The sequence below is a fragment of the Pangasianodon hypophthalmus genome, chromosome 8 (genome assembly GCF_027358585.1).
Source record: "Pangasianodon hypophthalmus isolate fPanHyp1 chromosome 8, fPanHyp1.pri, whole genome shotgun sequence".
NCBI classification, from domain to species: domain Eukaryota; kingdom Metazoa; phylum Chordata; class Actinopteri; order Siluriformes; family Pangasiidae; genus Pangasianodon; species Pangasianodon hypophthalmus.
Window position 1 is genome coordinate 23,793,575 of NC_069717.1, and position 12,020 is coordinate 23,805,594.

Here is a 12,020-nt window from a genome sequence, read left to right on the forward strand (position 1 = left end):
GCTAATTTGCGTTTAAACACTACGGCTGAATCCCAATCCTCTCCCTAAGCCCTATATCAGTGCACTACATAGAGTGTGACTTATGAGAAACTTCCAGTATCGTGTACACTACTTAGTGCACTACATCCCCAATACGGAGCTATACCTGAGCAATGTAGCGTCGCTAAAATATTGCGTCACAGCAATGTTTACCGTCGGTGGTTTATCATGGAGGAGTATGCCCGTGAACCCTGGTAAAGTATGACATGCGTGACAGCTTTATTTAGCAAATAGATCGAATTTTTATTGCAAGGAAAAATACATTTTTAAAAAATAGAAAGGGTTACTTTTTCTTAAACTCTCATTAGTTGTTAGTGTTTGAGTACACAGTGTGCTACAGTTGGTTATCTAACAGTAATAAACACTTCAGGGTCGTGTTTCATTACCAGTTGGTGGCCTTGATATCTTAGTGTCTGTGTATTTAACATTTAACAGGTATGCTGCTTGCTAATCTATACTCACTGGCCATTTTATCAGATAAAGCTACCATACAGTGGAGGTTATTAGGATACATACTCACTGTAGCTCATCTGTGCAGTTTCATAGCAGTGAAATTGGGGTTGTTTAAAATCCCAGCAACATGGCTGCACCTGATACACTCATATCCTATCAACACACAGGTGTAGCTGTGTACCTTCAGGGTTGGGGGTTCGAATCCCGCCTCCGCCTTGGTGTGTGTGTGTGGAGACTGCATGTTCTCCCCATGTTTCAGGGGTTTCCTCCCCGGTCCAAAGACATGCATTGTAGGCTGATTGGTGTTTCCAAATTGTCCGTAGTGTGTGAATGTGTGTGATTGTGCCCTGCGATGGGTTGGCACTCTGTCCACGGTGTCCCTCCGCCTTGTCGCCTTGTACCCCGAATTCCCTGGGATAAGCTCCAGGCTCCCAGTGACCCTGTGTAGGATAAGCGATACGGAAAAGGGATGGATGGTTCTTTCACATTGTTGTATAATAAGTCCATATTTAAAACTAACTTTTATATGTTAACTGTCATGTTATGAAATTTTCTATGGTGCATTATTGCATTTCTCAGAACTGTTTTTCTGAGGAAAACAATGTTATACTATAATCTTTTTATCACTATCAGTTTATAGTTAAGTTTAATGTTCTTGGCAAGACATGTTCTTGTTATTACAATAACTATAAACTGATGTTTGCTCATCAGCCTTTCTTTTTCCTCTCTCTTAAAGGTAATAAGACAAAAAATGTAGTTTGTCATGTTACAGTGAAACCGCACAACCTACCATCCTGAAGACTTTCCTGCTGACACCTGAGACTCCTTCCAAAAGACCTCAGAGTAAACGTTGTTTTTATTTGTAGTCTGTTTATGTGGAGCGTCCACCAATTTCACAGCAGTGAAATGAAGCTGTGTAAAGTCACAGCAACACTGCTGCACCTGATACACTCATACCCTGTCAACACACTGCCTGATCCGCCTTACTGCTGTATATAATATCATAACCGAGACTGTACATGGTAACACAGTGCATACAAAGCACACCTGTATGGTAGGTTTATCTGATAAAACAGGAATGAGTACAGATACATACATATGAGTGAATAAGTAACCTAGGAGATGCAGAATTGCAACCTGTAGTATCATTTCTCTGTGTGTGTGTGTGTTTAGTCCATGGAGAATAGTAGACGACTGCGGGGGTGCTTTCACAATGGGAGCCATCGGTGGCGGGATTTTTCAGTCCGTCAAAGGCTTCCGAAATGCACCTGTGGTGGGTTTCAGTAACTAAAACATAAAAAGAAACTTATTATTCTCATTTATTCTCGATTATAAAAGACAGCCTCTGTTTCTCAGGGTGCAAGACATCGACTGAAAGGCAGCGCGAATGCCGTGCGCATCAGAGCTCCACAGATTGGAGGTGAGCTTTCCTCCTTCCAGTTTGTCCCACTTTCTATTCTGTTCTCTGTTTTTATTGTACTGTGCTGTCTTCTCTTCTCCTCCTGGAACAGTGGTGCGGTTTAAAGAAAGTACACAGACAATATTTGACCTGAATTCCAGTATTGTATCACCTGTTCCCACAGTGATCGTATTACTATTAATAAATAAGAGCTCGTGGGGTTGGGGTTGGCAAATGAGAACTTTTTTTTTTTTTTTTTTTTTTTACTTTATCTGTTCTTATTTACATCTCCTTTTTCCATGGGAAAGATTTACTGCCCTTTTTACCTTAATACATTCTAAACATAAGCAGCATACTCTCTTCACATGATACATACTGACAATTGGATAAACCAGAAACACACAATATGTAAGGAATAAAACACTTTAATGTGTGCTGTTATAGGAAAATAATCAACCATGGGGTAGTGTGATGCAAAGCGGAGTTACTGTTATCATTATTTTCTTATAACAGCACACCCGAAAGTGTTTTATCACCTTATCTTACAGCAAGTTGCCAATGCTAACAAATGTTTATTTATTAAAGAACAACAATTGTACACATTTTGAGTTTATAAACAGCTGTAAACAGTTGCTCCCTCACCAGCCTCTTATTTTCTCTTGATGTTAATAAGACAAAAAAAAATGGCAACTTGTTACATTAAGGAGACACTGCAAAGCCGTCCATCCTAAAAACGTAAATTTTACAGCATTACATCTGACTGTTATAACGCACTAACATTGGAGACTCCTTCCACATTTTGTAAAAACCTACTTATATGGTTGTTCCTTCTGCTATTTCATCCTACATGATTGATCTTTAGCCTCACGTGACCTCTTCTAAACTGTTTTGTTTTCTTTTCTACATTTACACTTATTTTGTAGCTGAAAATGTAGTTAAAGTTTGTGATTATACCAAAATGACATTGATTTGTTTTGGGTTTTTTTGACACACCATTTTTTTTTTAACATTCTTATGCTTGATACAATCTGATATCTGTTATGTGAATTCTTATTAGCTAATCCTGAACTAACCCTAGCCTTGTCAATTGGAGAAACCTCTGAAACACTAACCACCTGCTCACGAGGACCTTGTGGTGTGTCTCACAGGTAGTTTTGCAGTGTGGGGAGGTCTCTTCTCCACTATAGACTGCGGCCTGGTGCGGCTCAGGGGGAAAGAGGACCCATGGAACTCCATCACCAGCGGAGCCATGACAGGAGCCATACTGGCCGCACGCAGTGAGTGTGCACAACATCTGCACAACAGCAGGTTTACACAGCAGTCCTGTTTTAATCCAGATAAATTTAAAGCCTCTCTCAGTTACACTCTGAAATGAAGTTATCCAAACCTCATGGATTTGCAAAGATTTCCGTGAGCATTTACTTTGTGCTTTAGGCTCTCAATATGAGCGATTCCTCATCGTATTTCCTGTCATAGTCCAGGATCTCGTGTCAAGATGTGTGGCCACGTGTGCTGTTGTCTCAACCAGTCACTGATTATAGCTGTAAATTAGAATGACGCATATTTTATGGCTTTATGACGTTTTAAAGTGTGCTTTTCAAAATTTGGAGGATCTTCCTGCATACTGTCCCGGGAACATAATACAAAGTTTATGCCATAGTCAAATGCTACAGCTCAGAAAGCACAACAACCAGTTATAATTTTTATCAGTTTATAGTCACATTTACTGTTAGTTAGTTCCTGTTATCACATACATTATGACAGCTATAAACGATTTTTAACAACAATAAACACCCTTTACATGGCCCTGACACGATTATCTGAGCTGCCATTATAGAAAAATAATCAACACCTCCTGACCAATCAGAATCGAGCATTCAGCAGTGCTGTGGTATAAAATTTTATATTAGCTTTCTAGCTTTGATGGTGGATATATTTATACAGTAACAGTATGATCTTTACACATTATTGTTCCGTTATACTAACTCTAATATGTGAGTAGGTTGGGGAGGTATGACTGTAATATCAATGTCGAAATATATTAAAATATATATATGTGTATGTGTGTGTGTGTGTGTGTATGTACTTTTACAACAGTGTTTTTGTGGTGCTTTAAAATGTAGTGCTAAATGTGGCCCTAGCAAACCAAAATTCTGTAAAAATACTGTGTATTGTGTAAACATCTTCAAATATGGTGATATGATTTTTTTCCAATAACACCCACCCCATCATAAGTTTTGTACTTTGTATATGCTTTCCCAGGTGGACCCTTGGCTATGGTGGGCTCTGCCATGATGGGAGGGGTTCTGCTGGCCATGATCGAGGGAGTCGGCATTTTACTCACCAGATACACGGCACAACAGTTCCAGAACCGTGAGTACCACGCTAATGGATACAACACTTGTAGATTTTTGAGAAGTTACATGTTAAGAGGTAAAGATAATTGTTGGTCTCAGTGAAAGAAGCTTGTTGCAAGTCGAGATAAACCTTGGTATTTACGCTTTAGTTAGAGTAAAGCTTTATTTCAGAGTAAAGATTATAAGCTCTCCGGTCACTCTGTTAGGAACACCTGTAGACCTGCACATTCATGCACTTGTCCAATCAGTCAATCATGTAGCACCAGGACAATGCATAAAATCATGTATATATAAGTCAAGAGCTTCAGTTAATGTTCACATCAAACATCAGAATGGGGGAAAATGTCATCTCAGTGACTTTAACCGTAGCATGGATGTCGGTGTGAGACGGATTGGTTTGAATTTCAGAAACTGGGATCTCAAACTCAAAATCTCCTGGGATTTTCACACACAAATAGTCTCTAGGTGTGAAAAATGTAAACATTCAGCAAGCAGCAGTTCTGTAGGCGGAAACGCCGTGTTGCTGAGAGAGGTCAGAGGAGAATGCCAGACTGGTTCGAGACTGACAGGAAGACAATGGTAACTCAGATAACCACTCTTTACAGCAATGCCGAGCTGAAAAGCATCTCAGAAAGCACAAGGTGCCGAACTTTGCGGTAGATGGGCTACAACAGCAGGAGTTTCAGTCAAAGTCACTAAGCTCGCATTTTTTTCCCCATTCTACTGTTTGTCTTAAACGTTGACTCAAGCTCTTGACCTGTATCTGCATGATTTTATGCATTGTCCTGCTGCCACATGATTAGATGGATAATTGTATGAATGAACATGTGTACAGGTGTTCCTAATAAAGTGGTCAGTGAGTGTATGTGTAAGAACATAGAATTATGTCTATAAAGATCTCATCATCTTTATCATCACTTCAATAATAACAATTTGTTATTATTGTGCATTATTAGAACTTGCTTTACATTTTTTCCCCCTCCTCGTTTCCAGCGAATCCATTTCTGGAGGATCCTAGTCAACTTCCTCCAAAAGACGGAGGTCAGGGACAGGAGAGTCGCAGCTACGGACAGTTTCAGTAGAACTGCTACTTTGCCATTTTGACTGTGACACTACAGACTGGGAAGGAAAACGTTCTGAGGTTTCCATTAGAGCTTTGGCAGATTTTTTTCCTGCCTAAAGTCAGTATATGCGGTAATCACTCAGGGGCATTTTGTCATATACACTTTAATATTTGTACAGTGAACAGGGAAGTTCCATCATTATTATTATTATTACTATTATTATTATTATTATTATTAGTTTCTACAATCACATGTTTGAAACCAGTTCAACATTAGTCATTGCTTGCTTTCTTTCTTTTTTGTATGTACAGTACAAGCACAGCAACCTCCAGGATTTTATTAATAACTGAATCATAGAATAGCGTTTGAAATAATTGAGTAGTCGTCACTTTGAAAATATGAATTGTTTATTCTGAAACACCTTGGAATTAGTTTTGTCAAACATTCATATCTGCAAATTGTTTCTATTTTGTCACAAGAGATTCCTCCAACTTCACACTTTTTACTGTTTTTCTTGCTTGCTTTATTAGATGAGGTTGATTTATTATTTATTTATGGATTCCAACAAGAAGGAGAATGTGAATGTAGTCCTTCAAGAAAGTCTTTTGTGGTTGATTGGATCTGTCTTTTCTTTAAGGCACTAACTCACCTGGTTATAAATATACTAATTTAAATGAAAGTATAAAGAAAAAGAGATTTCTGTGATTTCTTGCATTTATTATTTGTACATACACTATGACCAAAGGTTTTGCCGTACATGCGTATGTGGTTCTTCCCCAAACTGATACCACATAGTTGAAAGCACACATTTGTATTGTCTAACATTACAACATGCAAAGATGTATTGTGTAGCTTCCCTTCCTAGCCCAAACCTGTTCCAGCATGACAGTGCCCCGTCCACAAAGCGAGGTCCATAAGGTCATGGGGGAGGATGGGGGAGTTGGGGGTGTACTGTTGCCTCGCACCTCCAGGGCTGGGGGTTCGATTCCTGCCTCCACCCTGTGTACGTGGAGTTTGCATGTTCTCCCCATGGTTCGGGGGTTTCGTCTGTGTACTCCGGTTTCCTCCCCCAATCCAAAGACTGAAGGCTGATTGGCATTTCTAAATTGTTTGTAGTGTGTGATTGTGCCTTTTCCCACAAGCCATTTCCCTCATGAACAGTTAACTACTTCTAGGTCCTTCTTAGTGTATTAACTCTCTGTGGATACAATTTTTTGTGCAATTCATTGTGTAAATTCATTCTTACTATACTACCTGTACACATATCCTTAATTCCTCTGCCATTGCCTTCACCTTGCACATAGCTGTATTATATCTGTACATATATCTATTTATTTAAGCCTATTGTGTCTACTGTAGTGTTAGATATTCTCTCATATTATTATTATTTGTAAATTTTATTATTATATGTTTTGCCATCTTATTGGTATATGTGTTCTGGAAGCTTCATACCAAGTCACATTCCTTGTGTGTGTGTGTGTGTGTGTGTGTGTGTGTGAGAGAGAGAGAGAGAGAGAGAGAGAGAGAGAGAGAGCGCACACTTGGCAATAAAATCTCTTTCTGATTCTGATGGGGTGGCACCCTGTTCAGTGTGTCCGCTGCCTTGTGCCCCGAGTCCCCTGGGGTAGGCTCCAGGTTCCCCGCGACCCTGTGTTGGATAAGCGGTACAGAGAATGGATGGATGGTTGGAGTGGAAGAACTCGAGTGTCCTGCACAGAACCCTGTCCTCAACCCCACTGAACACCTTTGGGATGAACTGAAACACTGACTGCACCCCAGGCCTCCTCACCCAACATCAGTGTCTGATCTCACAAATCTCACAGATTTCCACAGCCATGTTGCAGAATCTAGTGGAAAGCCTTCCCAGAAGAGTGGAGGTTATTCCAACAGCAAATGGAGATGTTCAATAGGATGTAAAAAAAAATTTTTTGACCATATAGTGTATGTCCAATTTAGCACTTCTTTCTTTTCTCTCATCACTACCATCTGTTGTCTCTCTGCTTGAATGTGACGCAGGCGCGCCACTCGTTCGCACTGCATGCTGGGTAATGTAGTTTCGCAACCGTATCGAAAATGGTGGACGTTCAGCCTCCGCCTTTCCGGAGCCTTGATGATTTTCTTTTCAGTTCGGCCCGATTCTCCGTGCCAGATGTCCGTAATTTAGAGAGATGGAACAACCGGATCATTAACAACTTGCTGTATTATCAGACGAACTATTTTGCCTCTGCTTTGGCTTTCCTGCTGATAGTGGGGTAAGCAACCCGCCGTGACGTGTTCACTCATTCACCAACACCGCTGCGTTGTGGTGTGTTTTTCAGACCAGTAATAAGCTTTATAATGTTCAAAGTCTGCCAATTCTTCATCCGTCAGAGCAAGCTAACTGTCTAAGCTTCATTTAGTGATGAGTGTTGAACTCCTTCTGTTTTTAAAAGCCATAAACACCTCATGAAGTGACCTAATTGTTCTTACATTTGGGATAAAACCTGGAATTATGACACACACATTACATTATTACATTAATATAAAGCTCTGTTCACAGATTTAGAGCTTAGCTGTTAGTTACAGTGCATTCAGAAATTATTCAGACCCCTTCATTTTGTCACTTTTTGTTGTTTGTATTTGTTATGCTAAAATGCTTCAGTTTTTTTCACGTCAATCTACACTCCATACCCCATAATAACAAAGCATAAACCAGGAAAAAACTGATATCAGATTGACATGAGTATTCAGACCCTTTGCTATGACACTTGAAATTTAGCTCAGGTACTTCTCATTTCTCTGGATCATCTTTGAGATGTTTCTACACTATGATTGGAGTCCACTTGTGGCAATTGATTGGACATGATTTGGAAAGGCACACATCTGTCTGTGTAAGGTCTAACAGCTGGAAATGCATATCAGAGCAAAAACCAAGCCATGAGGTCAAAGGAACTGCCTGCAGAGCTCAGAGCCAGAATTGTGTTGAGGCACAGATCTGGGGAAGTCTACAAAACTTTTTGGCTGCATTGAAGGTTCCCAAGAGCACAGTGGCCTCCATAATTCTTAAATGGAAGAAGTTTGGAAGTGGACTCTTCCTAGAGCTGGGCTAGGCCAAACTGAGCAATCGGAGGAGAAGGGACTTGGTAAAAGAGGTGACCAAGAACCCGATGGTCACTCTGGTTGAGCTCCAGAGATCATGAGTGGAGATGGGAGAAACTTGCAGAAGGTCAGCCATCACTGCAACACTTCACCGATCTGGGCTTTATAGCAGAGTGGCCAGAGGGAAGCCTCTCCTCAGTGCAAGACACATAAAATTTTGGAATTTGCAAAAAAGAAAAAAAAAAATTCAAATTTCATGTTTTCATGCTTTCATGTGTATCCTGAAAATGAGCAAAACGGTGATTTATTTAACCCTGCAGCCTACATGGATTCTCACATTTCCCCGTCTTCTCTCTATTAAGTCCATGGCATCCTTTTTTTTTTTTTAAATTAATTTTCCCATGATTGTGGTAACATTTTAGTCCTTTTAACTATTCAAAATTTAAACTGACTCTAAGAAGACATGCATTTAACCATTTGGAAAATCTGTTACCCCATCTCAGACAACAATCTCTTTTTTATTTATATATTTTTTTGTTTACATTGCTGCATTTTGCTCTTAAAAGGTTAACAGTGAGTTTTTAGCATAAAGTTAGCAAATACACAAAATGTGGTTAACTAAGATCCATGTTAATGGTATAAGGACATTCTAATGGTTTACTTAAATTGATCATTTTTGTAATTTATAATTTACTTTCAATCTATTATTATTATTGGATAGCAGGGTTCTAGGGTCATAGTGACCTTGTCGGTGAATATCACAGTATCATTTACAAAATAAAGAAAAAGGATTGAGAGAACTTTTCTTCTTCCCATGATCTTGAGGAAATTCTGATAATGCCACTTCCTGTTCGGTGTTCTGAATATATCATAGGTGTGTTCAGGTAACAGGGTTGGTTGAATATTGTGGGAATGTACATTGGATGACTCATGGAAAAAGGATATTTCATGCATGAGAAACAGAGTTAAACAGATTCACTCATTAATGCAAAAATAAGATTTTTGAAGTGCTTTATTGATTATATTTCAAGGTAATTTGTAATTTTACTGGACTGGAACAGTCAAAAGTGCTGTAGGTGGATTAAGTTATTTATCTAAAACATGCACATATGTTGTTGTGAAGGACACAATATTAATAATGCCTTTTAACTTTACTTTACATACGCATTTGTAAATGCAAAATCAGTGGGACACAAATTGCTTTCCAATCGTGGAATCACCCTTAAACATGTCTAGGTGTATCTACAGCTATGTTTTCTGCCTGGTTTCTGCCTTGTTTCCTTGCTTTCCTATCTCTCGCTGTTAATTTTTCCTCACTTACTCTTTCCTCACTATGCTCAGGTATTTCCGACCCTTTCAGCTCTTCCTTGGAGCGGCTGTGGTGATCTCTGTGTTTCTGGGCTTCGTCTGGGCTGCAGAGAACAAGGCCACAGTGAGACGTTTCCGGAGGAACCATCCTTCCCTCTGTCTGATTGCCATCTTTGGCTCCAGCTACTTTCTGCTGTCCATCCTGGGAGAGGTGGCTGTCTTTCTCTTCGGCATCACCTTCCCCATTTTAAGTTAGTATCTCAATGTGTTGTACATATTTAGTGCTGTGATGATCTGCTGCTGCTGTCGAGGTCTTGAAGGGTTGAAAGGTTCTCAAAATCTTTGTAGCCAAGGAACCCTTGGGTTTAAAAAAAATACACAGACCACTTAATGATCACAGACCTGATTTATTTTACAAACATTAAACTTTTCAGACATTACACAAGTATAGTATGTATCATCATGTTTTTGTGTTGGAGACATCAGATCATTTTTGTCTGGAACATTCCATCTACCAGGTACATTGTGGAAGAATTTCGATTCTATATCATATCAAGAGCACTTTAACTTAAAAACTGCAATAAATCAAAAAATGTCATTAAAATAAATTGAATCATGGGACTCTATGGCTATATGTCATGGATTACTGGAGGTCTTCCAGTTTGAGAAACCATGGCCTTAAAACCGGCAAATTGTTCAAGTTGCATGTTGAGCAATTAATCTTCTAAATATTAGAAATTATTAAATACTAGAAACTTCCAGAATTCTTTGAACTCTTACTCAGTATTGCCCTGCTGATGATGTGGACCACCAACATCCAAACAATCAAGACACTGAGGCATCTCTACTTTCCTGTTAATAATGTGAATAATGCTAATGTTTTGCATTACCGCTTTTCTTTCAGTGATTCTGGTCCATGCGTCAGTAAGGCTACGGAGCTTAAAGAATAAAGTGGAGAACAAGCTGGAGAGCATTGGGCTGAAGAGAACGCCTATGGGTCTGCTGCTGGAGGCACTCGGCCAAGAGCAAGAGGCCGGCTCGTAGTGTTTGGTCCTGACCCGAAGCAACCTTCAGCAACATTCCCTTAAGTTCTAAACACTATAAGCAGTGTTTTTACTATTGTGCCATTGTTTCTATAGACAAACACAAAGGCCTTAGGGGAAGAAAAATAGGAATATGTACAGTTGAGTGCAAAAGTTTGCATCCCCTGTGAAGTTTAATGGGGGGAAAAAAACAGGCAAAATCAACAGGAAAAATAGTTTAACCGTGAATAGTTTTCCACTATTCATGTCTTAAAATGCATTGACTATTTTTCTTACTTGTGATCATGAAGGAGCATCTATGAAATGAAAACACTACGCATCATCTTGTTATAAATTAAATTTGTGCATTTCTCATTTTAAACTAAGGGTACGCAAACTTCTTCCACTCAACTTTGTTTTAAGTGAAGTATAATTGAATGAACGTCTACCTGCCTTTAACATCCTAGGTTTATGATTTTATGGTTTATGAATTCTTGTTGCACATACACACATTAGTGCATTACCTTTCTACATTTGTGCCAACATTCCCCAAGTAACAAGGGCCTTGTTGATTTCCTCACACATTGTTGTTAGTGACCAATGCATTACACATTCTTATATTTAGAACATATGTTTTGCTGATGACTCATAGACATGTCAATTATTTATATGCTATTTGTTTAATTAAGATATATCAAAGTGTATATCAAACAAAATTGGTTTAGGGAGATTCCCACAAATGACTGATTCATTATTGGGGTTAAACACTACAAGTGTTTCTATTTGATCCTTTGAGTTGTTTAGGAGTTCACACATTTTCAGAAGTATTATGAGGATGGATTTGAACCGGCTGTTTGAATTTGATCTCAGTTTGCCAATGTGTTATTGAATGCCAAATTTTTCTTTGTTTGTTTTGTCAATAAAACTGACATGATTTTCTAACATCAATTGCAATCAGTTTAATATGCTTCCATGTTATTCATTCATTCATCTTCAGTAAGCGGTTTGTGAATACGGAGGCTATCATGGAAACATTGAGCATGAGGCGGGAGTACACTTTGGATGTGATGTCAGTCCATCACAGGGCGTCATGTACACACACATATTCACACAACTCATTCACACCAAGGAACAGTGTATGCACTGTTTTAGTCAATCCACCTACATGCATGTTTTGGAAGGTGGGAGGAAACCAGAGAACCTGAAGGAAACCCATACTGATATAAGAAGAATGTGAAAACTCCACACAGACAGTGACTGAGCTGAACCCAGGACCCTGGGACTGTGAGGCAGCAGTGTT

General features: G+C 39.2%; 2 protein-coding genes across 4 annotated transcripts; both read left to right on the forward strand.

Annotated features, from left to right (window-relative positions):
- The first annotated feature begins 122 nt into the window (after positions 1 to 122).
- timm17b (translocase of inner mitochondrial membrane 17 homolog B (yeast)) lies at positions 123 to 5,813 on the forward strand. 3 transcript variants are annotated; one of them, XM_053236425.1, is made up of 7 exons: positions 190 to 233; positions 1,229 to 1,335; positions 1,666 to 1,765; positions 1,849 to 1,912; positions 3,040 to 3,168; positions 4,154 to 4,264; positions 5,242 to 5,813. In XM_053236425.1, the coding sequence occupies exons 3-7, from the start codon at positions 1,706 to 1,708 to the stop codon at positions 5,328 to 5,330; spliced, it is 453 nt and encodes a 150-aa protein (XP_053092400.1). In that variant the 5' UTR covers positions 190 to 233; positions 1,229 to 1,335; positions 1,666 to 1,705; the 3' UTR covers positions 5,331 to 5,813. The 3 variants fall into 3 exon arrangements, with proteins under 3 accessions (XP_026781367.2, XP_053092400.1, XP_026781366.2); XM_026925566.3 differs by lacking the exon at positions 1,229 to 1,335 and having other exon boundaries at positions 123 to 233; XM_026925565.3 differs by lacking the exons at positions 190 to 233; positions 1,229 to 1,335 and adding an exon at positions 1,348 to 1,546.
- Positions 5,814 to 7,346: 1,533 nt separating this feature from the next.
- On the forward strand, positions 7,347 to 11,668 carry praf2 (PRA1 domain family, member 2). The gene is made up of 3 exons (XM_026925047.3): positions 7,347 to 7,564; positions 9,732 to 9,949; positions 10,603 to 11,668. The coding sequence occupies exons 1-3, from the start codon at positions 7,386 to 7,388 to the stop codon at positions 10,740 to 10,742; spliced, it is 537 nt and encodes a 178-aa protein (XP_026780848.1). The 5' UTR covers positions 7,347 to 7,385; the 3' UTR covers positions 10,743 to 11,668.
- The last annotated feature ends 352 nt before the right edge of the window (positions 11,669 to 12,020 follow it).